This window comes from Gossypium hirsutum, chromosome D07 (assembly GCF_007990345.1).
Source record: "Gossypium hirsutum isolate 1008001.06 chromosome D07, Gossypium_hirsutum_v2.1, whole genome shotgun sequence".
NCBI lineage: Eukaryota > Viridiplantae > Streptophyta > Magnoliopsida > Malvales > Malvaceae > Gossypium > Gossypium hirsutum.
The window spans coordinates 25,530,370-25,552,622 of NC_053443.1; the positions used below are offsets into that span (position 1 = coordinate 25,530,370).

Here is a 22,253-nt window from a genome sequence, read left to right on the forward strand (position 1 = left end):
AGATCTCGAAAAGTTATTTGAAATAAAAAAAAAATCGTCTCAATCGAACAACGAGCGAAAAGTTATGGATTTCAAAGTTTTCCAAGCTAAAAATGAGAAACTGTTCATCCACGTCAGCAAATCGCGTCCTAGAGGGAGCGATTTGTGTCCACGTAAGCAAATCGCGCTGACATGGACGCGATTTCCTAGCGCGTACCCTGACATCGCGCTGACGTGGACGCGATTTCGCAGAAAATGGACCATTTCGGTAAATAATTAAATAATTGGCCCATTTCTGTAATTTTTGAAAAAAAGGGTTTCTTTTGGTCATTTGGCCACAAAATTTATCTTATGAAACACTAAAAATTCCTACAATTCATAAAAATTCCTACCATTCATAAATATAATTGCTAAAAATTCAAATAAATATTACAAACTTTATCATGCGTGAATATGTATGGAAATTACGTATTTAGAATATAAATATGTGTTTAAAAATAATATACAATAAATAATGAAACATATAGTTTACAACTAATTATTAATAATACATGGAATTTGTATGATATTAAAATGAAAAAATTAGATTAAATTATGAGTAAAATGAAATTTATACACAAAAATATATCAAATTAAAAAAATACTAAATGAATATAATTGTTATAATAGTATTGTCATCAATCTTGTGTTGATGTTGACTTAATTTGTGACACCAACTCAACCAACAATATTGTTAATATTAGAAATTCTATAATACGCATATGTGTGTGGAAACCACATATTTTTTAGAATACATGAGTGCGTTTATAAATAAATTACAATAAATAATGAAATATAAGATTTGAAACTAAAAATAAAACACATACAATATGTGCAAAATTAAAATAAAAAAATAGTTTAAATTGATAGTAAAAGGAAATTTAAAGAGATAAATACATCATATTAAGAATATTAAATGTACTTCAATTGTTTATTATAGCATTGTCATTTTTCTTAAGTTGGTATTGAGTTGACTTGTGACACTAACTCAATTGACGATATTATCAATAAGATTATGTCATACCCACGATGTGAGTGAAAATAATTATATAATATGTTTATTAAGAATTCACATAAAAAAACCAAATGTTACTTTAGTTGAAATAACAAAGTTGGAAGAGTGTATGTTTAGTGTTTTGAGTTCAAATCCTAGCATAAACATGAATTTTTTTCAAGATTGTATATAAAAAATAAAATACCTTTAAATTAATAGTTACTACCGAGTTTAGATCTGGTTATGGGTTACAACAACTTTCTAAAAATATTTATATATAATAGAAATTTAAAAACATAAAATACATCATATTAAAAATGCTAAATGAATACAAGTGTTTATCATGGTGTTGTCATCAATTCTGTGTTGGTGTCGAGTTAATTTATGACACAAACTCAATCAACAAAATTGTTAATATTAGAAATTTTTTCACACACCTATGCATTTAAAATATATGGTTGTGTTTATTTAAGTGTTTTAAGTATGTAAGATTCGAAACTAATAATAACACATATGAGTACAATTTATTTAAATAATTTATCAAAACACTTAAATAATAAAATGTAAGATTTGAAACTAATAATAGCACATATGAATACAATTTACTTAAGTAATTTATCAAAACACTAAAATAATGAAATGTAAGATTCGAAACTAATAATAACACGTATGCAATGTATATGAAATTAAAATTAAAATAATTTAAATTAAGAGTAAAAGGAAATTTAAATAGGTTAAATACATCATATTAATAATATATTAAATGCTCTCCAATTGTTTATTATAGTATTGTCATTTTGCTTGAGTTGGTATCAAGTTAACTTTGTGAAATTAACTCAATCGACAATATTACCAATAAGATTATCACATATCCACGATGTGGGTAAAATAATTATATAATATATTTATTAAAATTCACATAAAAATCAAATGTTACTTTGGTTGAAATGATAAAGTTGGATGACTATATGTTTGGTGTTTGAGCTTGTGTCAAATAGATGTCCGAAAAAAGTTTTAATCACTACTCCATACAAGTCAAGAAGAAAAACAAACAAATCTTCTTTAAACAACAACAAATGTTATGTTGGGGATCGACCTGTATATGCAATGAGAAAATAAAAGTAAAAGTAGAGAAGATCAAACACACAAATATTTACGTGGAAAACTTCTTCAAAAGAAGAGGACAAAAAACCACGGGCATAGGAGACTTTTCTAAATGAGCAAAAATCAAAAGAGTACAATGTGAAGATAATCTCAAAAAATAATTAATCAAAAAATAATTAATCTAAATTCAAAAGACTCTCTCAATCTCAAAGATGATGAAAATAATTAATCTAGGTTACAACAACCTTTTTTATAGGCTAAATTCATACGTTAAATACGACTAAAATAACCCTAGACTAATCAGAGTTTAAATGGGAAGCAATAATAGAGTTTACTTCGGAGAAGAAACTCGATCGAATTGGAAAACACGTCGCCACGTTGCACGTCGTATGTCCTTCATTGGGATGTCAAGTGTCACGTCGTTGGAACGCTAACCCTTCTTCATTGCTATGCTGATTGAAAAATACGTGACACACTCACAAATCTCTACCTTAACTCGTACTTTCTCATACCTCTTTTTTTGAGCCCCCCACAAGTTTATCTAAACCTTTGCAGGATAAATCGACGTTTGAACTTAAAAACTAAAAGACTTTTAATTGTAGATCTACTGCTTAACTTGAAAGAGTCAAATTTCTTAGACTGATGTCAAGTTAACTCCGACTTCGTAATTATCAAGGAAATTGCTGCTACATTAGTCACAATTGAACCTTGAAGAACATATAGACTGCCATTATTTCAACCTCTTATCAAAATGAAAGCTCCAAGGGATACATTAATGCCGCTTGACTCGATAACGAATTTTCAATTTTTCGAGTCCAAGATACTAAAAAAGATGAGGATTTTCTCTAAATTAGGCACATGTCTAACATCTCTGATAGTTTCCTCATAATTTCATCGTGCATCCTAATCTAAATGGTACCAATACCGATTATCTTACAGAGTGATCCATTCCCCATACACACAACTCCTCCTTCAATTAAACTATATGTGAAAAACTAGTCCCTATCGAGACACATGTGAAAAGAACACCCAGAATCCAATATTCATTTAAACGCAAACTTAGACCTTTCGGTTGTAGACACCATAACTAATCATCATCCTTTTCTTCGGTCGTATTAGCATCAACTACTTCATCCTCATTGCTCTCAGCAGCCCTTCAGTTCTTATTTTGTAGTTTGTAACAATCTACCTTAATCCAACCTTTCTTCTTGCAATAGCCACATACATTGTCTCGATTTCTTGACCTTGAACCAGTCATGCTTCTGGCAACAAATACCGAGCGTTTCCAACTTGAACTGTTACCTGAACCAAACTCATTGTCAAATTTGTCTTTTCTCAACAAGTTTCCCTTCACTTCCTCGAACAAGAGTTTATCTCTCCCATAAATCAGGGTTTCCCTAAAAGACTTATATGAAGGGGAAAATAGCACAAGAATAGTATAGACTGATCTTCATCATCAATTTTAACCTCAATGTTCTTCAAATCATTCAAGAGAGAAAAAAACTCACTGATGTGATCCCTAATGGAATCATCTTCTCCCATACGAAATGTATATAGGCACTGCTTCAACACCAAGCGATTAGCCAAAGACTTTGTCATATATATGGTTTTTAACTTTCTCTATAAGGCTGCTATTGTTTTCTCTGAAAGTACCTTTTGCAACACATCATTCGTGAGACACAACTGAATTGCAAACATGGCATTCTCATCAAACATGGCATTCGTGAGACACAACTGAAATGCTGTCATCTGAACTTGTCATAAATTGAAATTCGTGTAGTTGTTAAACCTTTTGATATCGAACCTCATTGCCATCTTTGAACATGTTGATCTGCAAAAGTTGAACCTTGGCTCTGATACCAGTTTATTGGGGATTGACCCGTATATGCAACGAGAAAATAAAAGTAAAAGTAAAGAAGATCAAACACATAGATATTTACGTGAAAAAATTTCTTCAAAGAAGAGAAAAAAAACTACGGGCAAAAAATACTTCACTAAATGAGCAAAAACTGAAAGAGTATAAGATGGAAATAATCTAAACAAGTAACCCTGAATCCTGAAAGAAAAAATAACTCTCTAGCTAAAACCCAAAATTCCCTAAAACTCACAAGACTCTTTCAATCTCAAAGATGACGAAAATAATTAATCTAGGTTACAACAACCCCCTTTATAGGCTAAATTTGTAGGTTAAATACGACTAAAATAACCTTAGACTAATAAGAGTTTAATTGAGAAACAATAGTAGAGTTTAACTAGGAGAAGAAAACCCAGTTGAATTGGGAAACAATTCGTCACGTTGCAACGTCGAATGTCCCTCGTCGAGACATCATTCTTTGCGTTGTTAGGACGTGATTTTTGTTCCCATCAGGATGTCAAGTGTCGTGTCGTCGGGATGTCGACTCTTCCTCGTTGCGATGTCGATTAGAAAATACGCAGTACAATCCATATATTATTATATATTTTGTCTTTTAACTTTTATAAAATATTTTTAAATATGATAAAATAAATCACTTCTTTTAAAAAACATTCACAATAGAGAACTAAAAAAAATATAATTATAAGTGATTTTATTATTATATATATTTTTTAGAATCACAAGTGTTATAATCCATTTTATGGTTTAAGAATAATCTTATTCGGGTAGAAGTGATATTAAGTTAAAACCCTTCTAATAATAACAACTTTAAAATTTTAACTTAAGTCTAATGTTGAAGGAAGAAGTAATTTTTTTATAATAATATTATTATAAGTGATTTTTTATTATATATATATTGTATAACTACATGTATTATCATCTATTTTACAATTTAAGAATAATTTTATCTGAGCTGAGATAGTATTTAGGTAAGTCAATTTCAATAATAACGACTCTAAGATTTAAGTTTATATCTATAGTTAACGAAAAAGTTCACTGCGAATTCTTTTAATTACTTATTAAGAACTCGATTCACCTCTATCAAAATGGCCTAAAGAGACTGGCATGTCGGGTATATTATCAAATTGTCGAAAATCCTCATCATTTGACCAAGCATGTCTTCGAATGTAATTATGCAAAACCATTGTTGCAATAACTATTAAAACTTGCTTGTTGAATGAATAACTTGGAATATCTCTTAATATTGGCCATTTTTTTCCACACTCCAAATGTTCGTTCAATCACAGAGCGTAATGAAGAATGGGCATGATTAAAGATTTCTTCTTTTTCCAGATACTTGATGATTACCTTGACGAAAATTAGGTAAATGATATCGTTCCCCCTATATGGACCTAGAAAACCTACCATTTGTGGATATCCTGAATCCACAAGATAATATTTTCCTACAAAAAAGTAAAACATAATATCAAGTTTAAAAATAAATTAAATATTTAAATATTTTTTATGTAAAAATTAATTAAAAAAATTAAAGTTCAACTTGGTGGAGGGTGTGAAAACTTTAACTCTTGTTTTCTAAGTGCTTACAAAAAAATTCTACTATCATGTGATGTTCCTTCCCAACCAGGAAATGCAAAAATAAAGCACATGTTGAAGTCACAAACTGCCATAATATTTTGAGTTGGTTCACCTTTCCGTCCGATATAAGGTATTTGACAAGAAGGCGAAATGCATGCTTTTATGTGTATTCCATCTATGGCCCCAATACAATCCTTTAAAATAACTACAAGTAATGAGATAAAAGTTAAAAATATTTTATATTTTAAAAATATAAAGATTGTGCAAATTTTACCTTAAAGTGAGGCCAATATCTTGTATCATGTCGAATATGGTTCGATACTTCCTCGAATTGACCTTCAGTGGGTTTAATCGTGTCTATTCCCATTTGAGCAAATATATGCAGCATATCAGTAAAAATTCGACTAAAAGTTTCCCCAGATCGTTGAAATCACTCTGTTGCATTTGAATTTAATTCTCTATTTCCAAGAATGTACAATGATAATGCTAACTTCTCCATCGTCGATACTTTCCCATTCTTTAAGCCATAATTTGTTTGCAAATCATGCAACAAGCTGTGAAATATATTTTTTGGCATCCTAAAACTATTCATGCAATTATCATTGTGCCCATTTAATACTTCATCCACCCACATTTGACCTGTATAATTTGAATCCATACACGGTTGCATAGTGAAATAAGTTTCATGGTGTACCAATACACTGCTTAACACATATTCTTCCTCTTCATGATAATTGTTGTGCTCAACTTGGGTAACAATTGTGGCTATTCTTCGTTGAGCTTCTTCACTTAATTCAGGGGTATCATAATTCATATCAAAACTATTATACATATTGTTAAATTCATCCATAACTTGAAAAAGTAATCAAATGAAAATAAATTAATATTTCGTGACATTCTATACAACACAGAAACTTGATTAAAAGCATAGCATAAAAATACCAAACATAAAAAGTATCATACATTAGTTTTACATATAAAAAAGTAGTATAGTTATATTACAATAATAATTCTAAATAGCTTATGGTGAAGGTGGTTGATGGTATGGTTGGAAGGGAAATGAGGATGTTGCTACCAAGGATGAAAATGATGCAATTGGATTTTGTTCAGCATACTCACGTCGAAGCCACCAAACCCTATCATCTGGATCTAAGTTCAAAAACACTTCTCGTTTCACCAGTATTTGTAACATTTTGGTGGCAAAATAGTACAGTTCATCTTTTTTTGGAATTTCATCTCCTAAAGCATGCAAAGCATCCATTGCATTTGAAATAGTATATTAAGAGTGAGGAAAAATAATTTCATTTACTGACTTCCTTGGACTAGTCATACTCTCACACAATTTCTCAATCTAAGTAGTTAATGTATTTCTTGATGATTTTCTACTTGAACTTGATTTTTTTCCTTTACCGTGTACAGCCCCAAATGTTTGCTTTCTTCAATTAGGAATTTCATGAGAAGGGTTTGATGGTACCTCATCAGGAGGAATACCTTCATTCTCGTTACTATGTTCATCTGAATCACCAAATCCCTCATTAGGTGCATCATCTCCCATAGGAACCCCACTTGGAAGAACACAAGACGAAGGTGCCCATGCATTCTCTCCAATGGCTACAATGCCACCAAACATTTGCCACATTAACTCATTCAATCGTGGTTCAATTCCTTTTTTCTTAAATCCTTTAAAATCAGGATTTTCCTACATAACATGTTAAATGTTAAATGTTATACTAAGATTTTTATAATTGTAAATTATTAATTTCAATAAACTTTATGCATTAAAATAATGATAAAGTTAACACTAACCTGTATTTTTGTAGCCCACCATTCTTCGGTAGCATCGACCGTCTTTTTAGATGGACACCATCTAATACCTGTAGATTTCTTAAGCAACTCCCTCCATAACCTCCATTCATTTTTTAATGTATCCCACTTATTTTTCAATTGAGGTTTTCCATAATTTTTTTGTGTTTTTGCTTGAAAAAGAGCAATAAAATTTTCCCATCCTTTTGAGTTTAGATGAGTTGTCGGTCTATTACCTGCATTGAATTCATTCATGCAAAGCTCACAAAATATCAACGTCAGCTCATCATCCCAAACAGCTTTTTTTGCTAAGGTACTATCTCCCTCCACAAAATTTCGTGTCTTTACCGTCTATTATTATTTTGATTTTAAATGTCAACCGACATAAAACCATAAATATATAATTAGATATAATAATATAGTTTCATAGAAAATAAGAATAATACATCACGAATAGATGAAAGCCATAAGATGAACACTAAAGGAAAAAATTCTCAAAGATCCATGGTAAACAATAACGAGGATATAGAAAGGATAATTGATTATGACTATCTTTTCAAAATGAATTAAGGCATTTTGATTTTTTTGGTTGGGTTTTTGGTTTTCTTGTTTGCCTTATCTTTGAATAGCTCTAAACAACTAAATATTTCACTATTTTTTGTTGGGTTATTGGAAAAAAAACATAAAAGCTGTGTTTTTTTTTTGTAAACAAGAAGATTATGCAATCGATTTGTTCTTCTTTAAAGTTTTATTTGAACTATTGTTTTCTTTGTTCATCTTTAAAGCTTTACTTGAACTATTGTTTTCTTTTCACTTTAGTCATCTATGGTAGAGCTACAACAATTTTGCTTTTTTTGGCTTGAAATTCTCTTCTTTGTAATTTTTTTCGTTTAAATTTTGTTGTGTTTATTTTTATTTTTTTCTTAAAAATAGAGTCTTTGATTCAACTGGTTCAAGTTTTCTGCACATTTGGGGTTGTTCTATATCTTCACAAGAAAGATAATTCCCTAATTTATTTCACAAATCCCATAATTTTTTATTATCATGATTTAAGTTCAAAATTAGTATCTTTCAAGAAAAATATTACATCTTCATGCTTCAAATAATTCGAATAAACCGAATATAAACTATATTTTTTATTTTTAAAATACACTATATATATATTTTTATTTTTAAAATACAATAATACAGTGCAATTTCCCCATTCCCATTTCCCCTCTTCCACTAATCGAAGTCCCAAACCCCCTGCCCTCCTCCCATTTCACATTCCCATTTCCCCTCTTCCACCAATCAAAGTCCCAAACCCCGTGCCCTCCTCCCATTTCCCATTCCCATTTCTCCTCTTCCACTGATCAAAGTTCCAAACCCCGTGCCCTCCTCCCATTTCCCATTCCCATTTCCCCTCTTCCACTGATCAAAGTCCCAATCCACCTCCACCGATCAAAGTCCCGATCAGAGGTTAGAGCGGTGCTTCTACATCTTCCACCTTTGAATTTCAAAGGTATGCTAACTTTTTAAAAGGGAGTTTGCTGCTGTTAACAGTATTAAACCTAGACATTAGTTTGATTTTTTTCCCTCTCTTTTACGGTGCTTCTACCTTTGAATTTTCAGTTCTCGAATTATTTCCCCTCTGTATTTGTAAATCTTCAGTTCTTCACCCTTTCCGCATGTTAATTTGTTAAATTATTTTTCATTTTTTTGCTTTTTTCATTTTTTTATTTTTGGATTGATGAACTGATTGATCTCTGTTATATTAATATGACCAATATAGTGGTTTTCTGATTTTGATTTTAAGAATATATTTTGCTGTTTTTGCTCTCCTCTGCTTTGAAGAGTTTTTCAGCTTCTTCACCTAATTTAGAATTGTGCTCACAAATTGTATGTATAATTGACGCTAAAAATGAATTATGATGGATTAATGAAACAAGATGTGAACCTGAAGAAAAAAGATGGGTTTTATGACAAAGAAAGAAATCAAACTTGAGTGCAGTAATAATGTGATGGATAACTTTGAGCCTTTTGTGACAGTCCACTTTTGTTATATGTATTTGGAAACTATGGATTTTATGCTTTCTGTTATTGCTGCAGATGCAATTGAAGCTCATTTCTAGCTATCTTTTTCTAAATTATAAATGTTCGTTTATTAGGAAAAGAAGTGAAAGTATCATTCCAATATTTCTTCATTGACTGAAGTTTAGCACAAACTCTATGAGCTAAAGATGCATGGCTAATGCAAATCTTTGAGCTACACTTAGAAATGTCACCATTAGAATCATATAGAAAAAAAGGGTTTTCAATTTTCATCATTTATAGCTTGTTTGCAGTTTTTGATCTGTTTAATTACTTGACTTGTGTTCTTTGTTTATATATAGTCAGGGATATATATATTGAATGGGGACTAATGCTATTGAAGCAGGGGAGACTCCATTTGACTTCTATCCTAGTTCCTTTGAGGTACTATTTTCAAGTTCGTTTCACTTTTTTTCTGTTCTAACTTTGAATCTATTGTATAATTTGATCACTATTGGGAATAATTACATGCATTTGTTTGTGTTTTTTTTTTTTTGCTTAAGCAAGTGTTAAAAGCCTTGGAAATTCGGTTTGTGCCCTGCAAGCTTTAAGTTATAATTTTTTGAGTTTAGATGTTTAGGTAATTTCATTGTGTATGACTTAAAATTATAGTTAGTAATAATATTACTAAATAGTGTGTAAAGCATGCTAAATGATAGGTCCAAAGATCAAAAGATAAAATGTTGCTGCCTATGGGATAAGGTAAGTATATCATTTAGAACCAGACTATTCAAAAGAAAAGCAATAACAATAACAACAATAATAATAGTGAGTGACAGCAAACCATCTCACCTTGAAGGAAGAACAACACTTTTTAATCAACCATCCAATGTTGCAAACAATCTACACAAAGACATTACCTCCAATTAGGTAAAAACATCCAGCCTTTTACTTTTAACAAAGAATTTAACTTCGAGGAAAAACTGTTTTAAAGAATATATATACATTGCATCACTATACAGATTACTATCTGAGAGTGCACTAATTAATGTAGACTTCCCCTGTTAATTGAGAAAAAGGGTAAATGTTGAGCATGAGAAAATAAAGTGAAAAAACACAAGATATCTCTAACTTGTTAGTCTGATTGAAGAAAAAGAATATCCTAAGCTCCCACAACCAAGAACAAAGCAAAAAAGAGGGGAGAAACCAGCAAGAACAAGGGAGAAACCAGCAAGAACAAGGGAGAAACTATTGTTTTATTCCCAAATCTGAAAACAAATAAGATTGGGAAAGAAATTAGTTTAACATCTAAGGATAAAATGGTAAAATAATAAATTAAAGTATGGGTATTTTTGTCATCCAAAAATACCTATTGCCCTAGCTAGAGCTGACTGGAGCTTTTAGCACCAGTGAAGATAAGGTTGTCGAGTGCAGCAGGCTTGTCTCACTGTGCTGGAAACCAAGATATCCAAACAACCAAGCAAGTCACTGTGGTGTAGTGAGATTGAAAATCAAGGTAAAAATTATCCAAACAACCAAGCAAGTCACTGTGGTGTAGTGAGATTGAAAATCAAGGTAAAAATTATCCAAACAACCAAGCAAGTCACTGTGGTGTAGTGAGATTGAAAATCAAGGTAAAAATTTCAACGCACTATATTGCAATTGAACCCAAAGGAAGCGTTAAGCTGCCAACACAACACAAATTAAAGGGGAAATGAGGCAACAGTTCAAAACAAACAATTAGATTCCAAATATTATTGGTTTTCTACTTCTCTTATTTAAACCCTCTTAGTTTTGCTCCTCTATATCTTGTCTTCTTTTTCCTCTCCGACCACCTAAAACAAGAAACAGAAAATGGTACATTGTCTGCCAATGGTTTCTGTCATTCAAGAGAAGCCGATGCTTCCACCAACTGCTGCTGTCGCAAAGAATGAGCATCGCCCTTTAGCTTTCGATGCATCAATCCTTGGATCTGAATCCAATATACCCTCTCAGTTCATATGGCCTGACGACGATAAGCCATGCCTGGATGACCCGGAACTTGTAATTCAAGCCATTGACTTGGGAGCTTTCTTGCTTGGGGACTCTCTTGCTGTATCAAAAGTGGCAGAGGCGGTGAATGAGGCATGCAAGAAGCATGGGTTTTTTTTGGTTGTAAGCTCATCAGTACATGGACCGCTTCTTCAGCCTGCAACTCTCTGAGAAGCAAAAGGCTAAGAGAAAAGTAGGAGAAAGCTATGGGTATGCAAGCAGTTTCGTTGGCAGGTTTTCCTCCAAGTTGCCATGGAAAGAAACACTGTCTTTTCGGCACTGAAGATTTTAGAGATTTTGGGTAAATAAATTCTTCTCACCCTTCCATTCCTAATTAAATAGGAGAAATGCTAATTTGCATTCAGTCAATATACGAGATGATCAGCTTATTTTTACGTCAAGATTTAGTCTCCAAAATGCAAAAAATACATGTTGCAGTTTCAGCGTATTTGTTAACCCCATGTGTATTTCAAGCCTTGTACAAATAGTGACAATTGGATATACATCTTTTTTAGGTTTGAAAGAGATGGGGTGACAAATTCAATAGACATCATTCCTTGCATTGACCGAACCCTAAGTCCATTCAACATGGATTGCTTAAATACCCCTTCTCCTAAAACAAAAATACACATTATAACTGGATGGCCTTTTTTGACTTTGCGTTTCTCTTTTATAACCTATGTTAATTTGTAGAATGTTGCGACAAGTTTTACCATAGGATAGGAATCTAACACTCGATTTTGCTTTTCGTACTTGACAGGAGGCTTTACCAGGAATATTGTGAAGCCAGGAACAAGGTTTCCAAAGAGATAATGGGGCTGCTAGGGATAAGTCTAGGACTTGACCAAGCCTACTTCAAAGACTTTTTCGAACAAAATGATTCAATCCTGAGACTGAATCACTACTCTCCATGCGAAAAGCCTGAGTTGACTCTGGGAACCGGTCCCCACACCGATCCCACTTCCTTGACAATCCTTCATCAGGATCAAGTTGGAGGCCTTCAAGTGTTTGCCGATGAAAAGTGGCACTCCGTTGCTCATATCCCAGGAGCTTTCGTTGTCAACATTGCGATACATTCATGGTAATAAACATTCTGAACATATATGCATACGTATATACAAAAAATTTTAACGAAAATGAGGCTGTGGTGTTTGAATACAGGCTTTGACAAACGGTATTTACAAGAGCTGCTTGAGCAGTAGTGAATACTGAAACGGTGAGAAAATCACTTGCATTCTTTCTATGTCCCAAGCTGGAGAGACCGGTGACACCAGCAGCTGGCTTAGTTAATGCCGCAAATTCGAGGAAATACCCAGACTTTACTTGGGCAGCACTACTGGAATTTACACAGAACCATTACCGTGCTGACATGAAAACCCTTGTTGCATTCTCCAAATGGGTTCAAGAACAAGAATCGAACAACAAATTAATACCTTAGGGACAATGCTGGGCTTTGTGGGCGTGGGGAACAAATAAGCAATTGCTTTGGGTTAATAAAGTCAGATTAGAGGGAGACAAGTAAGGGAAGCATTTATCTGCTCGTTCATGGTGGGTCTAAGGAATAGAGCTACAGAAGTTATAATACTATTGACAATATATAGTAGCTTAATTAGTGCGTCAGAGAATCATATTATAATTCGAGTCTCTTATTTTAACTTTCTTTTACAATTTAGCATTAACACCTTTCGGCTTTTTCTTTGTTTTGGTACTCTATCTCCTTTATGTACTACTATTGGCTAGTACAATCCTTAAACTCATCAAAACTAACTTAAATTAATTAAACAAAAGTGAAAATAGATGTAGATCCTCCATGTATGTAACAGTAAACCTAAATACTTTTAACCCAGAATCCATATAATCAGTAGCCAACTAATTGTTCTTATTAACCTATCAATTTAACAATGGACGAGGCGATGAAAATCCAGTGCATGCACGTGTTGGAAGGATTGCTTAATTGGTCTTTTATCCATGGCACTAATTCAGTAAAGGAGGGTTTTATGTAAGTATATATATAAATCTCAAATTTCATATTGAAACTAAAATTACACTTAATGCATACAATATCTTCGAAAAAATGCATTCCATAAATTTAAAATTCATGATTCTATAGACTCAGAAACAAGCAACTGTGATTGATTAATTCCTCCCTACTTTCAGCCGACAGGGCCAGACTGTCTAGCCATATACTCTTACTTTATATAAGATTTACAAATATCATGATTCTATAGACTCAGAAACAAGCAACTGTGATTGAATAAGAGAATGTGCAACTAACAATATATATTCTTTCAAAGTCATTGAATGTGGATTTCTTGGCCCCATTTTCACCAATATAACATCTACGATGAAGAGATTAAATGACATAACTATACTGAGATTTTGAGTAGTTGATAAGACAGAAAGAGAACAAATTTGTCTGAGCATAACTGCATAACGACTGAAAGTAGCCAAATCCCAAACATTAAAGCTAAGCAACATTAAAAAATGGTTAAACCTAACTGAATTATATATTTAATTTTGTATTTTAATTTCATCAATTTTAATTTCTATAAATTTTAAAATTTTAGTCTTAATCTAAACAATAGAAGAAGCGAAGAAGATAGGAGCCTTGACTCCCCTCGATAAATAGTATAATTTTAATTTTTAATCCCTCTAAAAGTAATTTGTTCAATTCATTTTTTTATATTTGGTCAAATGAAAAAATTCCAATTTTGGCCCATCCAAAAATTTGTTTTGCGACATGGCCAACCATGCATTAGCGAACACACATGGCAAACAACACAAATGGTGAACAATCTAGTTGGCGAACACATATGGCAAACAATTCCGTCTCTAAGTCACATGGTAGACAGTCTGAGCATTAAAAGACTGGCGGACTGTCAATAGGTGAACTGTCATGCAAAGAGTTTTTACACGATAGGCTTGGCGGATTGTCTAAGCACATTGGTGAACATTTTAACTGCCAGCATATCAACGGACAGCCAAAGTGTGAGTTGATTAACAATAAGGCGAACTGTATGATGAAGTGCAAGCTGTCTTCCTAGAGCAAAAAAATCAAAGTTTTGGTTTAACCTTTTGTTCAATTCTTATGTTAAGATACTTAGCTAGGAATAAACTAAGTTGGTAATGACTTGATGTGTTTAGGTGTTGATTTCACAATCAGTTTGTGTACAAGTTAAGTTTTCCTATTTCCAAGATGTTAGTTGGATCAGTTGAGTTGTTTGGAAAACAAAAGGTATATATTGTAACCGTTTGAAATGAAATTTAAAAAAATGTATTGAAATTAATTCATCTTGTGGGTTCATTGTCTCGTTTTGCTTTCTCTCTTAGTCTGAAAACACCAAGAATTGGTATTGAGAGCCATTTTGATCTTTGAGGGACGTTTTCTGCAAGAATGTATTCATCTAGTTTCTCACCACCTCCACCTCTTGTATTCATCGGTGAAATTTACTACATATGGGTGGTAAAAATGAAGGCTTATCTTCAAGCCTTTGACCTATGAAAATTTTTGAATACTGACATAGGGCCACCAAATTTGAGAGCAAATCCCACCATTGCTCAAATGAGAAAGCATAGTGAAGAATGTGCAAAGAAGCATAGTGTCAGATATCATTTTTATAAGGATCATGGCTTGTGATACTTTTAAGCAAGCTTGAGATAAACTGAAGGAGAAGTTTTAAGGTTCGTAGAAGACCAGGAAACAAGAACTAATCAATCTGGGAAGAGACTTCGAAAACCTCAAGATGAAGGAGACTAAGACATTAAAACAATACTCAGATAGAATCATAATAGTGGTCAACCAGATCAGGTTAATAGGGGACTAGTTCAATGACAGCAGAGTTGTTGAGAAGATGATAACCACACTTCTTGAGAGATATGAATCAAAGATATCCTCTCTTGAATACTCAAGGAATTTGTCAACCATCTCACTTTCAGAACTAATCAATGCCTTATATGCTTAAGAGTATATAAGAGCATCAAGGCAAGAGGAGTATTCTGAAGGAGCTTGTCAGGCTCAAAAAAGAGAAAGCTCGAGCTCCTCAAGTAATAAGAGAAAGAAAGGTTGGTTAGAAAAGAAATAAAAACCTAAAAAAGACGTTGGAAAAAAGAAATATCCACCATGTTCTCATTGCAAAAGTCAGGTCATCTAGAGAGGATGTTTTGGTTTAGACCTAACGTTCAGTGCAAAAGCTGCAAGCAGCTCAGCTATATTAAAAAGGTGTGCAAGAATAGAGGGCAATTGTAGCAGCAGCCACAGCAGCAAGATGCTCAAGCATAGACAATTGAAGTGAGTCACGAAGATTTAACATTCACTGCCTCATGTCCTGCCACTCCAGAAACGGAAAACATTGGCTTGTTGACAATGGTTGTACAAGTCATATGACCTCAGATTCAAGTATCTTCAAGACCATTGATAAAATTTTCAACTCCAAAATCAAAGTTGGAAATGGCTAGTATATTAAAGTAGTAGGGAAGGGAGATATTTTGATCAACACTCCATCAGGTACTAAACTTGTCTCAGATGTTCTTTTAGTTACTGATATAGATCAAAATCTGCTAAGTGTTGGTTAGTTGCTTGAGAAAGGATATTTTGTGGTGTTCAAGAGCAATATATGCTTGATTTTTTATCCTAGTGGATGCGAACTTATATCAGTGGCTATGTTTGATAGAACCTTTGTCGTAAATTGGAATTTGGCAACTTATGTAGCCTATGTTAGTTCACTAGATGAAACAAAATTGTGGCATAGGAGACTGAGACATGTTAATTATAGATATTTAAGTTAGATTTTTATGAATAATTTGGTTGAAAATTTGTCAAAAATGGTTTATCATGAGGATGTTTGTGAAATTCATCAACTAGGAAAGTAGTCTAGACTTCTTTTTCCAATTAATAAAACTTGAAGAGCCAATGAAAAATTGCATTTGGTACATATTGATATTTGTAGGCCTATGAAGACAAGTTCGCTAAATGGCAGTAGGTACTTTGTCTTGTTTATTGATGACTGCAGAAGGTTCTGTTGAGTATACTTCATGAAGCACAAGTTTGAAGTGTTAGAACGCCGGCACCCCTACAGCGCAGCGAAAAATTAAAACATTCGGCGATCCTAACCATGGATCCATGTTTGAGGAACGAATCGGGGTGAAATAAAGGTTTTCAAATTACCGAATCTTTATTCTGAGTAGACAGCAATGCCTCAGTAACGAGTAATCTGATCTACTATCGAACCAAGTCGTAATCTATCGTGACTTTGGCCTTTACGTAATCCACCCAGTTGACAATGAACGGAAGGAATCCCTAAAACTGTTTTGGAAAAAAACTTTGCTTTGACGGCTACTAGACCCCAAGCAAAGAAAAAACAGGATTTTTATATCTATTTTTAGGGTTTCTAGAAATTAAATAAATATAACTATGTTTTAAACCGAAAATTATAATTACATTAATTATAATAATGATTTCGGTAAACTGTATATTTATTTGAATTTATATACTAACCAAATTCATGTTCTCATTATGCGTACAACAACCTTGTACATAATGTGTTTGATATTTGATTATCCAATCAAATTAATTCTATAATTAATTTAATTCAAGCGACAACCAAACACAATACCAACTATGTTTTATTTTGTTCATTTCAACTATAGGGTGTGACCTTGTAGGTTCTTGTAACGTTAGCAGTAATACTAGAACGATTCAAATGTTACAAACAATGAGTGGCACCTAGCAATGCATCATTGCTACCTAAGTTACAAGAAATCATGATTTGACATAACCTTTTTATGAATAACCTTTCATGCAATAATCCTTAAGTCATTTATCTCTGGATTGGACACAAGTCATGGAATAGTCACACTTGCATAGTCCATTCCATGTTCCTTGATATCTTAAGTAGACTATGATATACAAATAAGTATGACATCTCATATAAGCTTATTTGAGTATGGCCATGCATTTCTAGTCTCACTCAATCAAGTGGCCTAAGATATTACTTCCATTATGTAGGAGGGACTTATCCTATATCGATAAACCATATCCTTCTACATCGATCGTGGTATATCCAACATCAGCCTTTATAGAACAACCAGTTACGGTGTACGTTTGACTGTATTAAAATGTACAACTCACGATGTTGGGATTATGATGATCTCAAGTCTGAGGATCATATACATATTAATCACTATGAGTAATGTTGTGACAATTACATAATAATCCAAGAAACATACTCATAACGGGTCAGTCCAATATGTTGTTCTCTAATACACATATTCATGCATTGATTTTGACATTCCATATCAATGACAACTCTTTATCATCAATCAACTACATGTTAGTCTTAATGCATTATTGTTGTCCTATCCAACAATAATACTTGACTAAGGACCTTTTAAGAATAATTATGTTAGTCTCAGGACATTATTATAAAACAATTTATTTATACATACAGAAAAGAAACTGAAATAATAATGGTAATACCTTATATTAATAAACATGATAAATCAAGTATGTTATTACAACCATCTCATGATTGATCTTTAGGCATACTCTAAAAATCTCCAACTAGCACTAAGACCAATCATTTATATATCTAATACCAAGCGACTTAGTGTGACGATCATGCTTCTGCTGTGTCAGAGGCTTGGTTAGGGGATCAGCAATGTTATCATTTGTAGGTACTCTGCATATCTCTACATCTCCTCGATCAATAATCTTTCGAATAAGATGGTAGCTCTTAAGTATATGTTTGGATTGCTGGTATGATCTAGGCTCTTTAGCTTGTGCAATGGCTCCATTGTTATCACATCGGAGTTCTATAGCATCTGATATGCTAGGTACAACCCTTAGTTTAGTAATGAACTTCTTGATCCAAACCGCTTCCTTTGCTGCCTCGCTGGCTGCAATATACTCGGCCTCTGTTTTAGAATCGGCTATTGTACTTTGCTTTGAACTCTTCCAGCTCACAGCACCACCATTAAGGTAAAACACAAAACCTGATTATGATCGAGAATTGTCCGTATCGGTTTGAAAGCTGGCATTAGTGTAACCTTTTACACTTAACTCTTCCTCACCTCCATATATTAGGAACGTATCCTTAGTTGTTCTTAAGTACTTAAGGATATTCTTGACTGTTGTCTAGTGACCTTCACCGGGACCTACTTGATACCTGCTCGTCATACTTAAGGCATATGAGACATCTAGACGGGTACATAACATGGCATACATGATAGATCCAATAGCGGAAGCATATGAAATTTTACTCATGTGTTCTCTCTCTTGTGGAGTTGAAGGATACATTTCCTTCGAAAGTGAAATATCATGTCTCATAGGTAGGAATCCTCTCTTAGATTCTTCCATACTGAACCTTTTCAGTACTTTATCTATGTATGTACTTTGGTTTAGACCTAGTAGTCATCTTGATCTATCTTTATAGATCTTCAATCCTAAGATGTAAGTGGCTTCGCCCAAGTCCTTCATAGAAAAATAACTTCCTAACCAAGTCTTAATAGACTGCAAGGTAGGTATGTCATTTCCTATGGTAAGTATGTCATCCACATACAGTACCAAGAATGTTACAGTGCTCCCACTAACTTTCTTGTAAACACATGGCTCATCTTCATTTTTGATAAAACCAAACTCTTTGATTCCATTGTTAAAACGAAGATTCCAACTTTGAGAAGCTTGCTTTAACCATAAATAGATCTTTGTAGCTTACATACCTTTCTAGTATCCTTTGGATTGACAAAACCTTCAGGTTGTGACATGTACACATCCTCTTCAAGTTTCCCGTTAAGGAAAGTTGTATTGACGTCCATCTGCTAGATTTCATAGTCATGAAATGCAGCTATAGCGAGCAAGATCCTGATGGATTTAAACATAGCTACAGGAGAAAAGGTTTCATCATAGTCAACACCATGAACTTGGCGAAAACCTTTAGCGACTAATCACCCCTTGTATGTTTGTACATTACCATCCATGTCGGTTTTCTTTTTGAAAACCCACTTACACCCTATGGGTTTAACCCCTTCAGGTGGGTCAACCAAAGTCCATACTTGGTTTTCATACATGGAATCCATTTCAGATCTCACGGCCTTAATCTATTTCTCAGAGTCTGGGCTTGTCACCGCTTCTTGATAAGTCTTAGGCTCATCTTGATCTATATGTAGAATGTCACCATGCGTTGTAATGATAAATCCATATCTCTTAGGTGCTTGGCGTTCTCTTAAAGATCTACGCGGTGGTTGTGTTTCTACAACAGTTACTTGTTCCTCAATTCCTTGTGGAACTTGCTGTTGTTCTATCTCTGGTTCAGTGGTATTTTGTGATTCTCGAATTTCTTCAAGTTCAATCTTTTTCCCACTTCCTTTTCTAAAAACAAATTCTCTCTCTAGCAAGACACCAGTCCGAGCAACAAGTATTTTGTTCTCAGTGGGATTAAAGAAATAATATCATTTGGTTTCTTTTGGATACCCCACAAAAACACACTTTTCAGATTTAGGTTCAAGCTTAGTAGACATCTGACGTTTAAGATAAGCTTTGCAACCCCAAATTTTCATAAAAGACATACTAGGACATTTTCCAGTCCACATCTCATATGTCGTCTTTTGAACCGATTTAGATGGAACACGATTTAGTGTGAAAGCAGCTGTCTCAAGTGCATGTCCCCAAAAGAAAGTCGACAGATCGCATGACTCATCATGGATCGAACCATGTCTAACAAAGTTTGATTTCTTCTTTCAGAAACTCCATTCCATTGAGGAGTACTAGGAGGAGTAAGTTGTGAGACAATCCCACATTGCTTCCAAAGATCATCAAAATCTAAGCTCAAATACTCCCCACCTCGATCAGATCGAAGTGTCTTGATAGTCTTACCTAGTTGATTTTGTACTTCATTTTTGAATTCCTTAAACTTTTCAAAGGACTCAGACTTATGACGTATGAGATAGACATACCCATATCTACTGAAATCATCAGTGAAAGTAATGAAGTAGTGAAATCATCCTCTAGCCTATGTATTTATTGGCCCACATACATCAGAATGTATTAGGCCCAATAAATCATTAGCTCGTTCACTTTTACCAGTAAGAGGAGATTTAGTCATTTTTCCCAATAAGCAAGATTCACATACTTCAATTTGTTCAAAAATAAATGAATCCAAGAGACCATCTTTATGGAGCTTGGATATGCGTTCCTCACTTATGTGGCCCAAACGACAATGCCATAGATAAGTTTGATTTGAGTCATTTATTTTCGATCTTTTAGTATTTATGTTGTAAATGGGATTCATTTGATCTAAAATATAGAGGCCATTAATCAATTGTGCCGAACCATAGAAAACATTATTGAGATAAAATGAACAATAATTATTCTTAATAATTATCTCAAAACCAATTTTGTCTAAACAAGAAATTGAAATAATGTTTTTAGTCAAACTGGGCACATAATAACAATCCTCTAAACATAAACCAAGTCCACTAGGCAAAGATAAATTATATGTTCCCATAGCTAATGCAGCAACTTTTGCTCCATTTCCAACTCGTAGGTGCACATCTCCTTTAGCCAAAGTCCTACTCCTTTGTAGTCCCTATACAGAAGTACAAATGTGAGAACCACAACCAGTATCTAATACCCATGAAGTAGTAGTTGATAAATTAATATCAATAACATAAATACCTGAAGCAGACGTTCCGCTTATTTTGGCTTTTTTGACTTCCTCAAGATAGATAGGGCAGTTCCACTTCCAATGTCTAGTCACACCATAATGAAAACAATTTCCTTCCTTAGCCACCTCACCTTTAGGTTTCAATGCAGCCTTTACTTTTCCAGGCTTGGGCCTACCTTTGCCCTTGGGCTTTGTCTGAACTTTGGCCTTTCCCTTGCCCTTGTTATTACGGATCATCAATATAGGCTTGGGTCCAAACTTTTTCATGTTGCTTTCAGCAGTTCGTAACATACTGAGCAACTGTGGAAGAGTCTTATCAATTTCATTCATTTTGAAATTGAGGACAAACTGGCTGTAGCTATCCGGCAACGATTGCAGATTAACATCAGTGGCCAACTCTTGGCTCAATGGAAACCTAAGCTTAGACAGGCTTTCAATATAGCCAATCATCTTAAGGACATGAGGTCCTACTGGGCTTCCTTCAGCTAGCTTACATTGGAATAGGGCCTTAGAGGTATCGAACCTCTCTTGTCGTGCTTGCCCCTGATAAAGTTCTTTCAGGTGCTCAATCATTTCATAAGCAACCATGTCCTTTTGTTGCTTCTGAAGCTCAGGATTCATAGTGGCAAGCATAAGACATCCAACGTCTACCATGTCATCGAGATGCTTCTTGTAAGCATCTCTATCAGCCCTCGAGGCATTAGCGGGTTGTTCGTTAGGAACTGGTTGTTCAACGACATATAATTTTTGTTCTTGTTTGAGGACAATCCTCAAGTTACGGAACCAGTCAAGAAAATTCAAACCATTCAATTTGTCCTTCTCAAGGATCGATCGCAATGAGAGTGTATTAGTGTTTGCAACCATAATGTATCTACAACAATAAAATATGCTTGTGTAAATTTATCAAATTTATATCAATCATTAGAAGGACTTTATTAAAAGATGCTCCCACAATTTTATTACAAAATTAATAACCCTCATATATTAGTTTCGGAAAGACTTTCTCGAAAAGTATTTCAAGTGAGTTAAGGATCCATATTTCACCTCCTCTTAAGTCAGCTTTGGCTTTACTCTCAAGATTATGGTTATCTAGGTATGCAACACTTGCTAATTACATCATATGTAACTCTTAAAGTTTGGTGAACAACTCTTGTTCTAATCATCTTATGATTTATCCAAATTA

General features: G+C 33.6%; 1 protein-coding gene and 1 pseudogene across 1 annotated transcript; one reads left to right on the top strand and one right to left on the bottom strand.

Moving 5' to 3' along the window:
- Positions 1 to 6,711: 6,711 nt before the first annotated feature.
- On the bottom strand, positions 6,712 to 8,484 carry LOC121219197 (L10-interacting MYB domain-containing protein-like). Its single transcript, XM_041096897.1, has 2 exons — positions 7,374 to 8,484; positions 6,712 to 7,266 (listed from the first exon to the last, which is right to left on the bottom strand). The coding sequence occupies exons 1-2, from the start codon at positions 7,623 to 7,625 to the stop codon at positions 7,006 to 7,008; spliced, it is 513 nt and encodes a 170-aa protein (XP_040952831.1). The 5' UTR covers positions 7,626 to 8,484; the 3' UTR covers positions 6,712 to 7,005.
- Positions 8,485 to 8,559: 75 nt separating this feature from the next.
- Positions 8,560 to 13,102, top strand: LOC107954586 (gibberellin 20 oxidase 1-like; annotated as a pseudogene).
- Positions 13,103 to 22,253: the final 9,151 nt, after the last annotated feature.